Source organism: Solea solea, chromosome 14, assembly GCF_958295425.1.
Source record: "Solea solea chromosome 14, fSolSol10.1, whole genome shotgun sequence".
In the NCBI taxonomy this organism is placed as follows: domain Eukaryota; kingdom Metazoa; phylum Chordata; class Actinopteri; order Pleuronectiformes; family Soleidae; genus Solea; species Solea solea.
The window spans coordinates 8,409,023-8,429,498 of NC_081147.1; the positions used below are offsets into that span (position 1 = coordinate 8,409,023).

General features: G+C 40.0%; 1 protein-coding gene across 1 annotated transcript; it reads left to right on the top strand.

Annotated features, from left to right (window-relative positions):
* The first annotated feature begins 921 nt into the window (after positions 1 to 921).
* Positions 922 to 13,798, top strand: LOC131473040 (beta-1,3-galactosyltransferase 5-like). The gene is made up of 5 exons (XM_058650555.1): positions 922 to 952; positions 3,476 to 3,812; positions 5,224 to 5,290; positions 8,071 to 8,322; positions 11,878 to 13,798. The coding sequence occupies exons 1-5, from the start codon at positions 922 to 924 to the stop codon at positions 12,475 to 12,477; spliced, it is 1,287 nt and encodes a 428-aa protein (XP_058506538.1). The 3' UTR covers positions 12,478 to 13,798.
* Positions 13,799 to 20,476: the final 6,678 nt, after the last annotated feature.

Genomic DNA, 20,476 nt, shown 5'->3' on the forward strand with positions numbered 1-20,476 from the left:
ATTCTTCCCTCTTCTACATCCTCTTTTATGCATTCTTCCCTCTTCTACCTCCTCTTTTATGCATTCTTCCCTCTTCTACATCCTCTTTTATGTATTCTTCCCTCTTCTACATCCTCTTTTATGTATTCTTCCCTCTTCTACCTCCTCTTTTATGCATTCTTCCCTCTTCTACCTCCTCTTTTATGCATTCTTCCCTCTTCTACCTCCTCTTTTATGCATTCTTCCCTCTTCTACCTCCTCTTTTATGCATTCTTCCCTCTTCTACTTCCTCTCTATTATGCCCTCTTTCTCCTCCTCTATTATGCCTCTTTTCTTCTCTTTACTCTCCACTGTCTTCACCTTGTTTTTTGCCTTGCCAGCTGTTTCCTTACTTTTCCTCCAGTCTCCCGCGTGAAGCTCCTTCCCACACCTCGTCTCTTTGATAATTACTCCTCACTAATTGCTCACTTCCTCTTCTCCTGCAGTCATTTGGATTTCCTAATAGCTCTGCTGGCTGTACTGATGGCTCAGTTAGACCTTCTTTTCTGCTTAGGGGAGACGAACTCCAGCTCTTAGACAATTAAAGTGGTTTCACACTCTGCCGGGCTAATCGGAGCTGCACTGAAAGAAGTTACAGTGAATTTAAAACAGTTTGAGGTTGTGCTGACCTACATTAAATACAGAGGAATTAAAGGTCAAATATGTCAGATTTAAGTTTCAAGATTTAAGATTTGATCGTCAGAAATTAAACATAACCACAATGTTCTCAGACGTGTATAATCAGCTCAATCAAAGAACTACTGTTTTTCTTTACCATAGAATGAGACCTTTAGGTCCACTAGTCAGAGACATAGTCGCCATTGTCAGTGTTTAACATTTAAATCCATAGATTTTGTCAGCCACTGGATGTTGAAACCTCATTACAACCATTTTTCTTAGACCATGACGTCTACCACGTGTACATGGTCAAAAGGTGAGGATTCAATCATTGTGTACATTATACACAAACATCATCAATGTCCACCAATAATCAATACAATCATGTTGAACACAAATCTGAGATAAGGCAATGGCTGTGATGTCTGTTTTGCTTTTATGTTTTCATAATTTACATTGTTAGCATACTATTTCATACCTTATTCTGATCTGTAAATTAGTTTAAAATGCTATGTTATACAAATGCAAGGCATTCACTATTCCTTTCAATCTATTTCTCTAATATATCTACACCAGGAGCAGGTTCTCTTCTACAGAGTCTGACACACACTGACTCTCAGAACGTCGTGTTTCTGGGTTTTTTGTCACATGTAGGTCACCATACATGTATGTATGTTCCCCTCTGCACATGGAACAGGACAGTGAGGTGAAGGATATTCAGTTGGTTGTAATATACAACTTTAGAAATGTACAATCTAAGCATCAAGGGCACAAACTCTACTGTAACATAGTTTCTGCAGGTTAAGACAATTTGAAACCAAGACCCTCTGAAGATCAAAGTTCCACAATTACTTGCAAAGTTACTGTGAGTCAGAATTCCTTTTATGCGATGTTAACCCTTAGATGCGCCTTCAAAAAAGTAACGTTAACACACCTAGAGCACCATTTGGCGTTGTAAAAGTACACTGCTATAAAAATAGTACATTTATATTTCTTTTTTTTTTTTTTTTAGGTTTTAGACCAACTTCTGTTCTTTCCATAATATCAAATATTAATGCATTAATAACCCTGCATTTTATGATTTAAAAGACACCAAAAATGAATTATTTTCAATATACTTCATGAACACAGGATTCTTTTTTTTTTTTTTTTTGGGGGGGGGGGTTATTGCAGCCTGGTGTATCTGAAAATGTTTGCATTATTATTTTTTGTAATGTCTGATTTCATAAGATACTCAGTTAAAAAAAAAATACATTTTTCATCAAAGTGCTAAACGTACAATACAAATGCAAACAACAAAAATAAATCTTAAATAGATATGCATAAAATGAACACAAAAATGTGATAAATAAAAGATTAAATTCATCTAATCATGACAGAATTGTATTTATGCAAGAACAATGTGCATTTGTCTGGAAGGGGGTTTTTAGAACATCATTTTATGACACCGTAAATTTACTCCGATGTTTACTTCTGTGTGGCCCCTCGCTCGGCCAGACTTACTTCCCTGCTTTCTCCAACAACAGTTTTCTCTTTTGCCTGTTACGCAATGATTACAATTTTTGTTTCTTGCAAGAGCCGAGACTTCGCAAGACCTCCTATTTCCGAGGACTCTGGGTCGGCAGCCCTGATCTTGCAACACTGGTTTTCGACTAACAGACAGTAGGGGGAGTGGAAACAGCCCCTAATCTCCCCACAACGAGACATTTAACCATCACAGTGACTCAGAAGCTGTTCAATCGTGGTAAAAATCCTACATAGCTCTGCTTTGTTTTGTGGTTGAGGCTGGTTCATCATCTGAAAATTATTCAGGTCACAAAGCGAAACATGGTACAGTGTTGAAAGTGAACATCTGCCTTTCAAAGCCACCCAAACCACAGGAACCATTTTGCTCTGTGGGAATCTTTCAGTTTCCTGACAAGTGATCGACTGAGAAGCTAACAAACAGTTGACAGGGTACATCTTTGTGCTTTTGAGGTTAATGTTTTGCAGAAATTCCTCTATTTTATCAGGAAATACAATTGCTGCCTTGCATTCTCTCCAGAGAAAACACTTTTTTACATTGATGGAAAAACACTGTGTTGCTGCAATAAACATTTGGTTAGGGTTGGAAAAAACAGTGGTAGTTTCAGGTATGTGGGTAAAAAGCATGTTCTACATTGTACATCAAGTCACGGGGGTTTCCACAGTTAAAAATTAAGAACCAGAAAATAAACTTTCACAGAACAGAAACTGTACAGTATTTAATGAATTATTACCAATACTCATTCTTAAATAATTTACTATCAATCCATCATAAGTAGTGTTTGACATTTCAGTGCTAAAAAAAAATCTATTGATCATTAAAAACTAATGTATTAACTTTTATGAACATGGTTGCTCATGGGTGGACACAGTTGCATATTGCTGCTTCTACAGATAAGAAGAAGACCTCACTTTTGACTTTGTTGATATCAAATCACCATAGACTAACGGAAATTGTCCAATGTGTCAATGTGCAGATAAACAAAGTGGACAAAATACCCTACCAAATGGTTCACTGTTTAACCACCTGCTCCTCTGTCTCCAGCTGGACAACAGGTATTTTCAGCACCGTGAGTAGAATATAATATTTTAGTTTAGTTTAGTTTAGTGTTAAATTGGCTACAACTAATGCAAATGTTGAAAGTAGTAGTCTGTGTGAATAAATATATAGGGAGTGTTGACACTGGTGTGTTTTCCTAGGGTATAACTGTGTGGCATTAATGATTAAAGGAGTCTGAATGCATGGTGACTCATATGCTCTCAGCACACAAACATCAGGCTTTATGGTGCGTGTGTGTGTGTGTGTGTGTGTCAGAGCCAATCCAATGCGTGTATTCATATTTAACTTTGTTAACATTGATCTGCTCATTCTGTAATGTAATATTTTCTTGGCAGAGCAGTCGACTGTCGGAAAAGAGGCAGTGGCGTGTGCGAGCCTTGGAACAGAACACAAACAGTGCAGTCGGACAGTTACACAGTCACATCCTCGTTATTGCTGTGCGCGTGCGTCTGTGTGTCTGTGTCTGTGTGAGAGAGAGAGAGAGAGAGAGAGAGAGAGAGGGAGAGAGAGAGAGACCGACCTTGCTGCGTGCGTTCAGCTCTGAAAACAAACTCTGCCTCTTGGAAAAACTGGAGAGTTCTGCTTCCAAATGGTAAGTTTGTATTTTGAATTTGGTTTATTTCATGTGCAGTGACTCAGAGGCTCAGTGTGGAAGCTTTGTAATAGGAGCTGCTGTCTGGCTGTTGTTGAAATGATTCTGGGACACTGATTAGAGTTTGTACTACTCGCAAACATTGAAGCTAATGTCAGTATTCGTGTATGAATGAATTCTGACCATGTAATGTTTAATAAAGTGGTCGACGAGGAAACAAGAGCGATTTGGCACCGTATGTTTCTGAGGTTCTTCTCAGCGACACTCGTAAATTGTTTATCTCCCTCTCAACCCCCCTGACCAAGTATTATGAGAAGTGTAAATAGTTATTACTAGTCTCCTAACGCATCGACTGACGAGACAGCATTGTTTCTAGTGTATTCACACGTGATATATGTGTGTTTTGCGGTCCGCATTGTGAAGAATGTGAAACACAGGGAAATGTGCCCTCTATAAAACACACGCAAGCGCACAGCACGTACAGAGGGAAGGGCCAGACACACCTTTAAATACCAGGTGAGCCCCAGAAGTGAACGTGGGGGACAGAGAATCACAAAGGTTCCACGTGACAACTTAACCTCCCGTGTCAGGGTAAAATATAGAAATAAAAACTTTACATACAATGTGTGTAATTATAACATGAAACGGCAAAATAAAAGGATTATCAGGTGTTTAATAAATTGCAGTACCTTGCAAATATGCTGCAGTAACTGACCCTGTTAAATATGTCATTTATGTGTTATGGATATTTGACTCTGGGGGTTTCCTCTTAACACTGTAAATGCATGTTGCAGGTGCATTCAGGTCAAATACAGTGCAGAACTTAACTGGTATTCGTTTAATGGCAGAAAATATGAGGTTGCTGCATTGGGCACATTTGAAAGAGTTCACTGAATTATACATGGGTTTGTTTACTGTCAAATAAAAGTAGATACCACTGTTTTAGTGCCAGACACAGCATCATTGCTCTTTCATATCGTGTATGTGTTTTTGATAATGACTGGTGTACTGTGTTACTGTGATGCTCATAAAACATGTCCAGTCATCATCAGCTTAAAAATCAATGTGAACACAGTGACAGCATACATCACACTTGTCATAATGAATATTTTAGTGCCCAGCATGGGTTGTGGTCATTTCTAGTGGATGCAGATCCTAATGGAACCTTTTCCTGTCTCTAAACAGTTACAAATAAATCAATACTAATGAATAACACTGACATTATTAGCAAAGTGCTTCCTGGTTCCAGCTTTGTCCTGTGGTTGCAGTTAAGAGGCATTAAACATGTCCATTTTCACTTTTTTTGTCTCAGCAGTGAAATGACTCCATGGACCAGAGCTAGGAGGTGTTTTCTTTTTTTGATGCTGTTCCTCATGACGGGAACTTTAATGTTTATTTTTCACAATTCAAGCACCGACTTATCATGGCCCTGGAACTTTTGGAGGACTTACAACAACGTGACTACTGAAGGCTGCAGTGTGAGTATACTTACTGGCTCCTGTGTCCACGTCATGAAGAAAGAAAACTAGAAATCAATACTCATAATGACTCAGTGAAGACTTAGTGAAGATAACACAGACCAGACAAACAGTGTCTGGTCTGCGTTTCTCCTCCATGTCATGCTGATGGCAGTGGAGTTTGTTTGGGAACCAGGGCCAGTCCAAGCCTTTATGGGGCCTGAAGCTGAATTTGATTCGGGCCCCCCTCCCCCACAGTTTATTTACACCAAACCAGTGTCACTCTTGCTTTTTTAACCCTAGAGTGCAGTAAATTGAAGCATGAAGTGTGGTGGTACTGAACTTTAATTAAACAAGTTTTACAGTTTAATGATTTTGGTTAGGAAAGTTAGGAAAGATGTGCAAATGTGCACTAAATGAACAAATCTTGACCTGAAATATACACTATTTAGATATCTAAATATACCAAACGATATCTAGATTTATTTAATATGTTAAATTGTTTTGTTTTCTGTACCTGTATCTGAAATTAGCAAGTGATTTTACAAACCTTATTTGTGAAAATCCTTTTTACAGTCTGATAAATAAAGTTGCCTCGGGAAAAAAGACAGAGAGGAAAGGAATTGGGCAAATAATTGGAGGGTCGCTGGTTCAAATCCCTGGACGGGTCAAGGGCTGGAGTGCCGCTGAGCAAGACACCCATTGTTCCAGCACCTGCCTTATGTGTGTAATGTCTTATTAGTGTGTGTGCAATAACAAATCGTAATTTGAATTCAGTAGAATAATAAACATAAGCATAAGTTTCGTCCTCCACCTATTCCCTGCAAATTGAGCCCATTCACACCATACAGCCCTGTAGCACAACACTTTCGGTTTCAGTTGGTTTTTGGCAAAAGACACACTAAAGATAATGGTAACCTTGGAAATGTGTTTGTAGGGAAGTCCCCACTTACCCATGTAGAACTGAGCACTCAAACAATACAAGGGAAAGAGACAGATTTCCTGCCACTGGAGAGTTTGGGATCAAGTGCACATATTTGGAATGGAAGAAGTGAGGTGGTAATAATTTTAAACAAATATTTAAAATGTACAGCATTTTATTTACTGGTTGTCAGAAAATGCAGAATGCTAATACCATCATGTAGGATCTAAAAAAGGTGATGCAGGGTGACTTCTAGCAGCTACACATAACACATACTTTAACAAAAAGTTAAAGTATGAACAGAACTGTGGGCATGCACACACATGCCAAGACTTGGAGTGGGAAGAAAGCAGTAAATATGGCTGAGGCCTTACAGCTGATTCAAAGATACCGTTGGGGTGGAGTGGCTCAGTGGATAAGACTGATGCCCTGTGCCCACAGCAATCACAGGAAGCAGATGTTGTGGTTGAGGGCAAAAACATTAACGTCACTACATGTGCAAGATGCACTTGTTTCACTTAACTTTTTTTAAAAATGTTGTATGCTTGTTACGCACCAATGACACCAGAACAAATTCCTTGTATGTGCAAATCATACTTGGCAATAAAGCTCTTCTGATTCTGATTCTGATTCTGATTCTGATGGGTTTCCGCTGCTATTCCTCAGAAACGATTTTCAGGCGGCGGAGACTTGAAAGAGGAGTTTGTGTAATAGATTCAACAGAATTCAATATATTTGATATTATTGATAAAAGAATTGTTGACAATTTAATGCAAAATAAAGAGAATGCAAAAATCTGATTAGTCAGAAAAAAAGCAAGGGCAAGCCCCTCCTCAGTGCCACCTATGGGAATAGCACCAAAATAACCGGCCCTAAACTTTTCATTTTTCAGTAAACCGTTGCCTTGGGGTACCAGAGTAATGGTAGGGTACAAGTAGAGATATAGACCCTACCAACAGTCAGCTGATTGGGTGACAGGTAAGCGTCACTCCCTTGTGACCGGTGTTTCTTCAAAGTCCGCAGTCTATTCTCATTGAAAGCTTGACATCATGTTGACAGTCGTTGTCGTTGTTTCAGGGCTGAGTTTTAATGACAGAGCTGTTAGGAGGACAGGATATGATATGTTGCATCTGCTAATGCAATATTTCCCACACTCCTGCTACATCAATTTTTTTCCCCAGAAAACTTCAGTGCTGACTATTTAGAAATAAAGAGAATTTCATCATATGACATACAAAGTGGTTCATTAACAAATTACAGACTCAAGCTTTAAAAGCATCATGTTATTCCTTTACAGAGATAAACCACTTAACTAATCCCTTATTGTATACTGCAAACCTATTGCCCACGACATCTAATGCTTTGTATTATTGAAATAATGTAAAAAACAGATCACACAGTAAAGCTGCAACAAATAAACTGACTTATAAATGAACACCAGCAATTTTGATATTCACTTTACGGGTTTGAGTGTTAATTTTTCTATGCTTCTCTTTTTCACTATCTTTTGATATTTTTGTAACCAATAAATAATAAATTAACCAAGAAAATAACAAACAGATTACTCATGATTAAAAGTGTGTATTCAGTGATGAGACATGGCAAAATAACACTTAAGCTACTTGGGTGTATGTCTAGTTTCTATAAACCTGTCATAATCACTATATTTTTCAAAATCAAATAAAAAATGCAATCATACAATTTTACATCAACCTGATAACATGTATCAGGAATTACTAAGCACGTCAAAACCTGCAGTGGTTCTTCTGCCTAACCTTTGCATTTCGTATAAATCCATGCTGTGTGTCCTTCTTTTACTATGTCACATTGCTGTTATAAACTACACAGTACATACAACAGCAACCTCCTCTGCTTGCAGGTCTCAACTGACCAGTGCTTTGTGGCATACCCATATGAGTACCACCTCATAGTGGACGAACCAGACAGATGCTGGAAAGAAAACCCATTCTTGGTTCTTATTATCCCAGTTGCACCTTACAACAGAAAGGCCCGTGATGTAATTCGAAACACATGGAGCAAAGAAACCTCAGTGCTGGGCCGCGTAGTCAGCCACTACTTCTTGCTGGGACTTTCCAAAGATGGAGATGAGTCAGAGGTCCTCAAAGAGGAAGTGAGTATACAGTAGTATCATTTATGAAATTACTGGGGTCCTTTTCAACTTTCAAATCACGTGATGTCTGGCCCAGGAGAGAAGAACAATGTTTCAAGGGTTGGGAAAGATCAAAGAGCATTTATTTAGTTACAGCAAAATACAGACAAGAGAATGAGCAGCTGCAGATGATTCAGAAGATACAAAAACTACATGGTATTTAGAGCAGAGACAGGAAGGATGTGTGGTGGGGGGGGGGGCACTACACGAATCAAAAGAAAAGAACAGCTGACGCAGATTGAAGTGGTGGGTGATCAATTAAAGATCAGATATGATGATCGCTGTGAGAGAGAGAGACACACACACACAGAGAGAGATGTTTTTGTAAAATTATTTTATGTGATTCCTATCTTTTTCTTCATGTGAGACAGGTGGGGCGGCGCCTTAGCGCCCTCTACTGACGGGCCGCCACTGTCCATTTTACTGTATATCTACAGTGAAATGCATGAAACGGAAAATGAAAATGGAAATATGGATATTTTGCTTCTTCACCCTATTTTAATAAAACTGCCACACAGCCAGTTACTCTGCTGAGTAAAAAATATATTCAGTGTCTTCTTTCCAACCAAATTCACCATTCGTCATTTACATATTACAGTGATTTCTTTGCATTTCTATTTCCATTCAAATCTACATGTTAACCAGCCCTTGTGCAATACTGTTAGAATCTTATAATGGTGACATCCGACTCAATCATACTAAACATGAAGTAGCCATATGGGGGTGGGCCTGACTTGTCCACTGTATGTCCACTGACACCTGCAATCATTCATCATCACACAGTGTCCACACCCCAATACATGTTGATGTCACAATCACATACAAAATACACCGTCATGCACTATGTGCACTAACACTAACGAGCCAGTTGATCTGCTACAACCATACACACACACACACCACTGTGCATTATAACAGCTATGGCTACTGCAGCATCACCACCACCTCTTCCATTATGTCATTCAGCAACCAGCACTATTTATGATCAACAGTTTTGTCCTCACCACTTCTAAAATTGTGATCAATTTATCATTAACACTCAAGCTACTCGAGATAGTAAATATGATAACGCAAAATGTGAATTTTAGTGAGGAAATATGTGAATTGACAAAGAGAAATTGAATCTGCTCTTGAAGTTACAGATAAAAGCCCCTTTTTTTTTTAGATCAAAGCATTTCACTGCTTTCTCTTCCCCATCTCTTGCCGATCCTGTCAGGGCTCGCCAGAGGTGGTTAGAGTAGCCAAAAAAATGACTCAAGTAAAAGTACTGTTACCTTAAGATAATAATTACTCAAGTAGAAGTAAAAGTACTCGTAAAAATAATTACTTGAGTAAGAGTAAAAAAGTATGCTGTGAAAAGACTACTCAAGTATTCAAGAGTACAAGTACTGAGTTTCTCCACATTTATTTTTGAAATATTCAGAGCAGCACAAATGGTACAAAATAAACACAACATAGTATGAAACAGCAATGTTCAAATTAAGATCTGTTAAATAATAATATTTTAAATAAAACAATAACTACGGTCTTCATAATAAAATAAATAGCCCTTGAACCTAAACAATAATACATCAATTCTCTGGGAAACTAAATACATCACCCTAACTAAAAGTAAGAACAATTAGGATTATCCGAATCAGAGACATCGGCACGGTCAAAGTATAAGCTGACAGCTGACAGCTGAGAGCTGAAACCCGGCATCCGGCATGTACAATAGAAACCTGGAGACAGGAGACCAGAAACCGGAGACCAGAGCCTCGGTGTCGGACACAGTATACAACGAGCCACTGCATGGTGTGTTTTAAGTCCACTTGGAGCTGAAATCAGCTGGTGCCGCGGCACAGAGGGACTCAACTGGCTGCATTTGATTGGCAAGATTTTGTCTGTCATAGTAGTAACTAAAGTACCGCTCTTTTTTCAAATATATACTCAAGTAAAAGTAAAACTATGTTGCAATAAAACTACTCCTAAAATTACAACTTATCCAAAAAGTATTTGTAACGGAGTAAATGTAGCGCGGTACTACCCACCTCTGGGGCTAACGCACCACGACGTGTCGGGCTTTTGTGTTCATGTGAACACAACGCAGTTCTTTTCCCACTCGTGATGGTCACAGCTGTGTGGACAGTGATCAAAATGCCCTGGTAGACAGTGAGTGATGCGTTGTCACTTTTCAGCACCTGTGTGGTGGGTGAACAGCGGCATTTGCGTCTTTACGCACGGAGGAAGCTCTCTTCTGATTTTATTGACTGTGCCAACCAGGCTCTGTGGCATTTTGTTTATTATACTTTGTCAGCTGAAGCAAACCATGTTGTTTGAGAACCGCGGCCCACAAGAGGGCTACAGCGCCACCCGCTGTAAAAATTAACGAAATGAACGCAATGACTCAAAAAAAGATTTGTTCAATTTACTGTCCGAGAGTAAAAGATCAGAGTCAGTAAAAAGAGTCGAACTTCCAATGATTAACCCGTGTCGTTCCATGCTCCCACACTGGTATTAAAAAGCAAACACGTCCAGCAAAATAGCTTGTTCTGCTCGGTGTTAGCTGTTAGCCAGTCATAGCGGTTGTAGTTACCCTCAGTGTAGTGCCGCAAAAAAACCTTTGCCGGCCTTGGTCAGCCTATCCAGCTCCGTCTCCGTCTTGAAATAATGTCTTTCTTCTCTTCTTCTCTTCAAACGAAGGAGATCATGTCACTGTGTTATTATTGGGGTTGATGAAGATCAAATTTGGCTTCGGGCCCCATAAGGTCTTGAGCCGGTCTTGCTGCCTTTCTTATGTCAGCTGGGATTGGCTCCAGTAGCTCCATGAACCTCATGTGGAGGGTGAAGTGTGGTAGACAATGAATGAATGAATGAATGAACGAACATTTGCTTTTCTTCTCAGACCCAGGGACTGTCAGTTTTCATATAGAATGAATGGTTGTCTGCAACATATCACCTGACATGGCAAACTAACTAACTACCTGGTTAGCTCTAACATTAGCACAGGTGAACATTAAAGTAACATGACTAAACAAACGATGGGAAAATAGCTTTGTGTGAACACAACTCTAGTTCTGATACATCCACACTAAAAGACCAAATAGACATCTTCACAGTGATACACTGGAGAAGTGTGGTAGCTTGTTTGGAAGCTGAGCTCATCCGTAGTTTTTCCACATTTTACTTTTGTTTTCCAGCCAGCAAAACTTTTAGCCTCACCTCTCTAATCAAACCTGTTCATAGCAGCAGCAGGCAGCTGTTTGCAGCCAAAAAAACACTCTGATAAACACATGGTGCACTACCTGCACCAAGCAGCAGCCAGTGAGCTACTAGATGGTGAACAAAGTAGAGCATTTAGCGCTAATGAGCCGGATGTTTCCCTGAGGAGGCCAGAAAACCAGACCTAAAAGGCTAGTGAGTGCCCAGAAACATGACTCCACATGAGCACTATATTTTCCAAATGTATAGATAAACTGGTTGCTCTCTTGTTTCTACAAAAACACTTCAACAAAATGTCCATCTCTTTTTATTGAGGTCCTGCAAGAGAGCCAGAGACACCATGACATTCTCCAGAGTGACTTTGTGGACAGCTACAGTAACCTCACCATTAAAACCATGGTCATGTTTGAATGGCTCAGTTCCCACTGCCCCAAAACCTCCTACGCCATGAAGATCGATTCAGACATCTTCCTCAATGTCCACAACCTTGTTGACATGCTGAACAAAGCCCCCAGACATCTCTACATGACAGGAAAGGTGGCAAGGAATGCTGTGGTTCTTCGAGACCCTAACTCAAAGTGGTTTCTGCCAGTGTCTGCCTTCGCTGAGTCAGTTTACCCACCGTATGCCTTGGGCCTGGGCTATGTGTTCTCCATGGATTTACCCCAAAAGATACAGGAGGCATCATCGCACGTTCCACCTGTTTACATTGAAGACGTATTTGTGGGGCTGTGCATGAGACACCTAGGAATATCACTGACAGATCCTCCTCAAAGTGATTTATTTAGGCAGGGGATGCCTTATTTTAAATTTGGCTGTTACTGGACGTATGGCATTGCAACAATTCTGCAGAATTCAGACCAGGTTCAGGAAGTGTGGGAAATGTACCAGACTGAACTACAAAAAGGCTGTTAAACACCTCTGCCTGTGCCTTACTAACTCTGCAGTTGTCTTACAGTGACTGCATTCCACTGTTTGTTGGTGCTGCAGCGACACACATGCTCACCTTACAATTATATGTAATTGCCTTTATGCTTTTTTTTGGCCTCCACTCTTGCTACCAAGACAGATTGTCAATCAGGTATACAGATATGCCTTTGCACATTTTTGGTGTGAAATTTTGATAATTCAAAAGTACAGTTCAATTCAGTTGTATGGGACCATGAAGCAATCCTTGCTTTGAGTAATGAGTAATACAGTGTTTATGTGACAATTAAAACTCTAGCAGTTCAAAACGACAGTCGTTTTGTTTAAATATGAGGGAAATTACCTTTATCTTCAATCTCCATACGACTTGACTTGTAACTTGCTCGATTTAAAGCAGGGACTCGACTTGACCTGGTTGATTCTTCCAAGAATGACTTTGGACCTTCTTGAGAGCTCAAGGTTAAGACTTGCTTGTGACTTGTATATGTGTGACTTACTCCCATCTCTGCAAAATACCCATTGAATGTAAAGTAGCATATTGCCTTAATTTTAAACAAAAAAATGCTACTTTTTAACACCTGATGTGCAACAAACTGCTTTGGGTCCTTTATGCTCAACTAAAAACCTGATGTGTTAAATTAAGGTTTCATATCAGCAAGTGAACACTGTAAGTAAAGTATTCATCCATCCATCCATCTTCTACCGCTTTATCCTCTACATGAGGGTTGTGTGGGGAGCTGTGCCAATCTCAGCGGACATAGGGCGATAGGCGGGTACACCCTGGACAGTTTGTAGTTTTCATTCATTTGGCAAATAGAAGTATGATTAGATTTATTATAAATGGCCTCTATCTGGGTCAGTGGGACTCTCCTCTGATGGCACCTCACCTGTATCAGGTTTTTTATTTAGTCTGTGTCTCTGGAGACATTGATTTACTGTAGAAGTGTAGGGATGCCAATGCCAGTCTGTCATTCAATCTGTCTAATACCCCACTCCAAACTGTATGAAAGTTACATTTTGAGTAAACTGTAATGTGATGTGATGTGATGTGATGATATGACGGGTAAGCCAAATGATGTTTGTGTTCTGTGAATTATCGTCATGAAGGCTGAATGTGTTTATCTGCCATTAGCTGGAGTGATAAAATGTTTAAAAGTGGTGTAGTTTGTTAATTATGTATGACAACATGTAATGTTAAAGGTTAAGCACAGGCCATAAACAAGAGCTGCACAAGAGCTTCAAACTGCATTTCTGTGGCAGACAACATCAGCTTCAATGTGTTTCAATGAATAAATTCATCATATCAATATTCAAGATTTCTCATCTCTATCTCTCTCCCCCACCTTCACCATGCTTCATTACACTCCTCCTTTCACCTACATCCATCTGTCTCAGCTAATGCAGGAAATGGAAGCTCATTAGACAATCAGCGCAATAAAAGGCACCTCATACCCAACTGTATCTATATGTGAGCTGGACATGATTTACAACGGTACAGTTGGTAAATCTGGAAAAGTTAGCAGGAACAGATTATACTTGAAAATGGAGCTGATACAGATCATCAACCCTCTCGTCACAATTTCCACAACTCACTAGCTAACTGTTATGAAATGTTTGGGTTTGTTTGGCATTATGATTTGTAGTTCTCTCCTCCTTGAGCGTGTATCTGTGTGTGAGGGTGTGTCTCTGCCTATAACTGTTGTCTATAACTGCTGCCTATAGCTGCTGCCTATATAGCTGTTGTCTATAACTGCTGCTTATAGCTGCTGCCTATAGCTGATTACAGATGAGAATAGAGAACCACTGGTTTAGACAGACATTTGGTCTCATGCCACAACATCAAACTACTACATTAGCTGCGGGAAGGTGTTATTATCTACCTTGTGAATCACATATTTGGCATTTCATTGTTTTGGGTGACATACTCCACTAGCACACTAGCAGCAGTTCATTCAGCAGTTATAGGCAGCATCAGTAATCAGCTATAGGCAGCAGTTATAGACAACAGCTAAACTGTCTAAACCAGTGGTTCTCTATTATTTTCTGTCATGACCCCCCCCCCCCCCAATTGAAATAGTATTGAGAACCTGATAATTTTTTTATTTATTTATCTGTATAAACCACTGTATGAGTTGTCCTGCCCTGCCTCTCATGCCCCCCCCCCATGACACCGCACCCCCCCAGGGGGGCCCGCCCCACTATTTGAGAAGTTCTGGTCTAAACTGTCAGAACCCAGTTTCCTGTCCCCAGACCTTTGAATCGTCCCACACCAGAATCTAGGTTGTTTTCTATGATTTATTTTAAATCTTTCTGGAACATATTGTAATTCTGTAAAATCTGTGACAGATGTTGGTTACTGTTAGACTCTTTTCTGAGTATGTCATATAAAAGCCTTTGAAGCACCTGCACATACATGTTTCATTCTTGTGATATATGCCTTCAAATGATCTTTTCCCAGTATTGTCTGGCATCTTTGTCATTCTTTCTTCACATTACATGTCATTTAGCAGACGTTTTTATCCAAAGCAACTTACAATGGAATCAAGTACAATTACCCAGGGGTGGAATCGAACTTGCAACCATGATGTCTTTTGTACACGAGGTAGGGCTTAACCACTGAGCCACTCCACCCCCTCACTCAGCCACTCTTCATTGAGACAGTGATTAACATGACTTCATAGACATGCATATTGCACATTAAAACCACTTCCCAAAAGGAAGCAGCCACTTCTGGTGTTTGTTTGTTTTTTCTCAGTCTGAAGTAAGAAGTGATCTGAGTAACATGCAAATGTAAGCAACAGCACTCCCGTGTGGTAAGCAGGCAAATGAGAGAAAAGAAGGGAAATGAAAGGAGAAGGGAAAGTGTGCTGGGAAATCAGAGCGTATTAATCAAATGCCTATTTTAAAAGTGTGAATTTTTTATAACTTGTCATACAGAAATTACCAATTTTTTTTTCAATTATTTTATAACCCTACACTAAGAGCCCAGTAAAAAACTCCTGTAACTTTAAAAAAAAAAAAATCTTTTTAAATGTCACCGCTTTTTGTGTCTATAAAAGTTCTAACTGCACTCTCTGTGGCTCCTCCATGACTAAGGCAGATAAGGAGACACCGAGGGTGATGAGGTGAAGTGCTTAGTCAGCCTATTAAAATAACTTCACTATGTCTCTCTGCTCGATCTTTCTCTTCCAGATAAAATTCTGTAGATTCTTTTCATTCTTACAGCATGATAAAAAAAAAGCATCATCCAGTGTGAAGATAAGTTGCTCTAGTAACTAACTTAGTAATGCGACTGGTCTGAGGTTAAAATGTTATGGTTCTTAAGTCATGGAATTGTTGCACATCCCACCATGTGTTTTCTTGTGATCCGGTGTCTTTGCAGTCAACGTGAGTTCCATCTTCACGAGGATCACACCAGGAGGGTCTGACTCGTTAGTCTCTTTCTCTCTCTTTCTCTCCGTCATGTTTTCTGATGGTGTGTTTCTCTGTTTATTACTCCTTCTTTTTCTTTTTCAGATGAACCACTGTTGTTTTCTTGCTTGGGTAACAGCAGCTGTCATGGCGTCCTGGTCTCTGATTGGCTGAGGTGGCTGGATTCATTGAAGACTCGGATCAAATTTCTATTATGCTGAAGATGAGACTGTGGTCTGTGAAATGTTGAGGGGGCATCAGCAAGTCTCCGTGAGCTACGTTTTTGAGAACTTGCAAAACTCATCAGTGACCAGAGTATTGGCCTGAAAGTCTAAATCCTAGTTCAACATACATCAGTGGTTTTCAAACTTTTTATACCCTGGACCACCTGAGAAAATATTGAGCCCTCAAAGTAACACCATGATCACCAGCGTTAAAATACAGTGGTGTAAATAAACCGAGCAAAGTCAGCTACAGACTTTTCACAAGAGGCAGATTTATTCCCAATAATCCTCTTCCTCACATACACACACACACACACTGGTATAGTGATATTAGATTAAGATGGAGCGAGAGATAAGGTCACTCTAATTATTATTATTTTTATTTTTTATTTTCACTTTCACTGACAACCAGGATTTTCATCCAGACTTCCCAATCAAATCCAAGCACGACCTGCTGAACTCCCCATGAGCTAATCACTCTTATATTGTATTACATTATTACATTGAAAATGAAGAAAAACTTCATGGCACAAGTTTGTGCTCCATTTCTCATCACCCCCCCCCCCCCCTCCAGTGACTAGGTTCCTTGAAGAAGTCTCCTTCAAATAGGAAGCACTTAAAGCACAGGAACCTTATCCCTGGAGTTCCACTTCCTGCCAGAGTCTATAAGTGGCAACAATTGTATTCTAAATGCACTCTCTCTAATAATTTCTCCATAAGTCTCTCCTGACTGACGTTTTTTTATTTTTTTTAACTCTGTCTTCACAGATTTTACATCGAGACAGTTTCGTGGAAAGGCCTGAGCTGGAAGTGTCAGCCAGCTTTGGCCCATCAGCTCCAGTTTGCCACATCATTCAGATTAACTTTGACCCAGTCTCAGCCCCCAAAATCTGAACAAGGAACATTCCCTGGTTCTGGTATACTGTATCATGTCATAGTACAGAGCCATTCCGACTTACCTGATGTCAGTGTGTTATTCTCTCCTGTCTCTTGTCTCCTATAAAACTGCAAGTATCTCCTCTTTCCTCACTCATCTCTTGTTATGCTCTGTAGGCAACCCATTTCTCAAACTGACATTTTTGCAAATGCAAAGTTTGTGGAACTGAGAGGGATCTTTAGCAGGATGACAGTGAGCAGATCTAAGGAGTTTAATGTGATTCATTTCACTATTGCAGATTATACTTACCTATGTAGCAAAGGATGTATTGGTACTGTACGTTTTTGTGATATTGCTATAATGTAATTAAACAAGCTTACTAAAAAGCATGTTTAACAATTGTGTATCATTTTTGTTGAGTTTTTATTTTACATATTGAATATGACAACTGCTTTCCCTATGTTTATTATGTATTCTGAATTGGAAGGTTTCTAAATCCCCTTCACTTCATATGAACTGACATTGATACAACCGTTATCCCTGATGTTCAGAGATAAGTAAAGTAAAAAGTTAAGTAGAATGTGAACTTCCTCCTGACATTATGTTGCACAGACACACACACACACACGTTGGCACAGCATTCTTTGTGTGGACACTCATAGACATAATGCATTCCATAGCCCTTTACCCTAACTGTTTAATGACTGGGAGTCATATGAATCGTTGAACAACGTTTATTTATAATTGTAGGAGCCTGCAGGGAAACATAGGTACAGTCACCGTGTTTACAACAATTTAGGAGCACCACACAAGTCCCGTTGTTAACTCCCTAACTCTCGCGAGACTCTTGCCAGGTACGGCAACACAGTGTGGTCAAACAGTGTAAACACACAACTCTCTACTGTACACTCACCTTAACCCTCACAACTAAGTGTCTCACACTTAACCCTCCTGTTGTCCTCATTTTCTGTATACACCCCGTGTCCTCCGGGTCAAAATGACCCGTCTTCACTAAATCCCTAATATAAGCAGCTTAATTGAATTTAAACACCAAATTTCATCTTGCTTGAAGAAACAACTTGTCATTCACCACAAAATGTGTGAATAACTGAGTTTTCCCTCTTCACTTCATTTCTATAGCTTAAGAAAAGAAAAAAAAAGTGCAAGTCATCTTTATGACGTTTTGTTCTGCATGCCTGCCGTGTTGGTCATATGCTGCTGAAGACCATGTTATTTTGCCATTTTTTGAAAAGAAAGTCTCTCTTTCAGCTTCAGGGTTTTCTTCTTCTTCTGAAGATGATTCATCATGCTCTGGGTTGTATTCCTCCCCATCTTCTTCTTCTGATACATCCTCCACTTCCTCTTCTGAATCAGAGTTGTCTTGCTGGACATCTGAAAAAATCAGCTCTAGAGCCTCTTCAGCGTTATAACGCACACTCATGGCTTCAGCACAGACAGAATTTGGGGCCCTGTCATCTGCAGCACCTTTATAATCTCTGGAAATCCACAGAAAAAGAGCTCTGCAGTCTGCGAGAACGCCTTTGTGTTGTTTACTTCTGCTACTGTCTTGTTCACGTCTACTACTAATTGATCTGAGACTGATCAAAGGCACAGCAGTCCGCGAGAAGACCACATGATTTGTCTTGATTACTTCAGCTACTGGGCCACACGGTGGTGTAGTGGTTAGCACTCTTGCCTTGCAGCAAGAAGACCCGGGTTCGAGCCCCGGTTGGAACAAGGGCCTTTCTGCATGGAGTTTGCATGTTCTCCCCGTGTGTGCGTGGGTTCTCTCCGGGTACTCCGGCTTCCTCCCACAGTCCAAAAACATGCAATGTGGGGATAGGTGAATTGGACACTCCAAATTGACCATAGGAGTGAGTGTGAGAGTGAATGGTTGTTTGTCTCTATCTGTGTGTGGCCCTGCGATGGACTGGCGAACTGTCCAGGGTGTACCCCGCCTATCGCCCGATGTAGCTGAGATTGGCACAGCACCCCCCGCGACCCTCTGGCAGAGGATAAAGCAGTAGATGATGACTGACTGACTGACTTCAGCTACTGATTGACTAAAACAACTAAAACATTGTAACATTCTGTGGTGTGTAAATAACTCTGTGACCTTGATTTCAACTCTTTTTGCCTCACGGGTCATTTTGACCCGAAGACCACCTTTGTACCTTTTTTTGTAAAGCTTACATGGAAATGTGAATAAAAGCAACATTTCACTTTTTCTACTGTTGGTGCCAATCTAGGAAAAGTCATAAAATTTCAAGTTAAAAAAATATCGTTTAGGGGATTTTTTTTTGGTTTTTAACACAGTGGCGGGTCATTTTGACCCGAGGACCACAGGAGGGTTTCTACACTCGAGTTGTGAGGACCAGTCAAAAAGTCCTTACAATTTTTACAATGTCAAAATATCCTCATAAAAATAGGTTTGTATTAAGATTGGTACTCACAGCCCACTAGAGACATGCACACTCACACATTCTTGTACAGCATTCTAATTGAGGACACTTACAGACATAATGCTCCCCCTAACCCGGTACCCTAAGGGGTTTACCATCACAACAAAATAACCTAACCTTAATCTAACCCTAACATAAACCCTATTCTTACCCTAAAACCTTCGTATAGTAAGTCTCAAAATTCCCTTTAAATTTGAGACGGCCAATGAAAACGTCTGCAGAAGGTCAAAAGGTCTGAATTAAAATTTGTCCACACAGGCTACAACAGACATAAATACATATATATATATATATATATATATATATATATATATATATAAAATGCAGAGTGATATACAGTGTGTGTATATATATATATATATACACACACTGTACACTGTATATCACTCTGCATTTTTTATTCTGCAGAATGTTGTTTGTTTAGGTTGGATACAAGTGTGTGTATGTGTGTGTGTGTTGTGCATGCGCGTATGTGTGTGTGCGTTTGCGTGTGCGTGTGTGTGTGAGTGAGTGTGTGTGTGTATGCTTGCATGTTTGTGCAGGCAGCTGATCCTGGTGTGAACAGGGCCACTGTGTGAGACCACAGAGAGGCCATTATTCATTGCACACACACACACACACACACACACACACACACACACACACACTCACTCACAGCCTCTCTCTCTCTCTTCCTTCTCTTACTTACTTACTTTAATTTGTCACATTCACTTAAACACAAACTCACAGGGGTTGAGACAGAGTCACTTGTCGTCTTTATCTTATTCTCCTCCTTCCCAACACACATGTGCACGCACATAGACACACAGACACACACACACACACACACAGTGCCTATAACGACCCTTACTTCACCGTGCTTACTGTGACTCACTGGGTCAGGGGACTGGAATGTCCAGCTCCGTCTCTCCAATGAAATACACTTAAAAGAAAAAACTGAATTACAATCCATACATACCTATCAATAATCATGGAAACCAAACTTTAATTTTGCACACATTACACATGTGGTG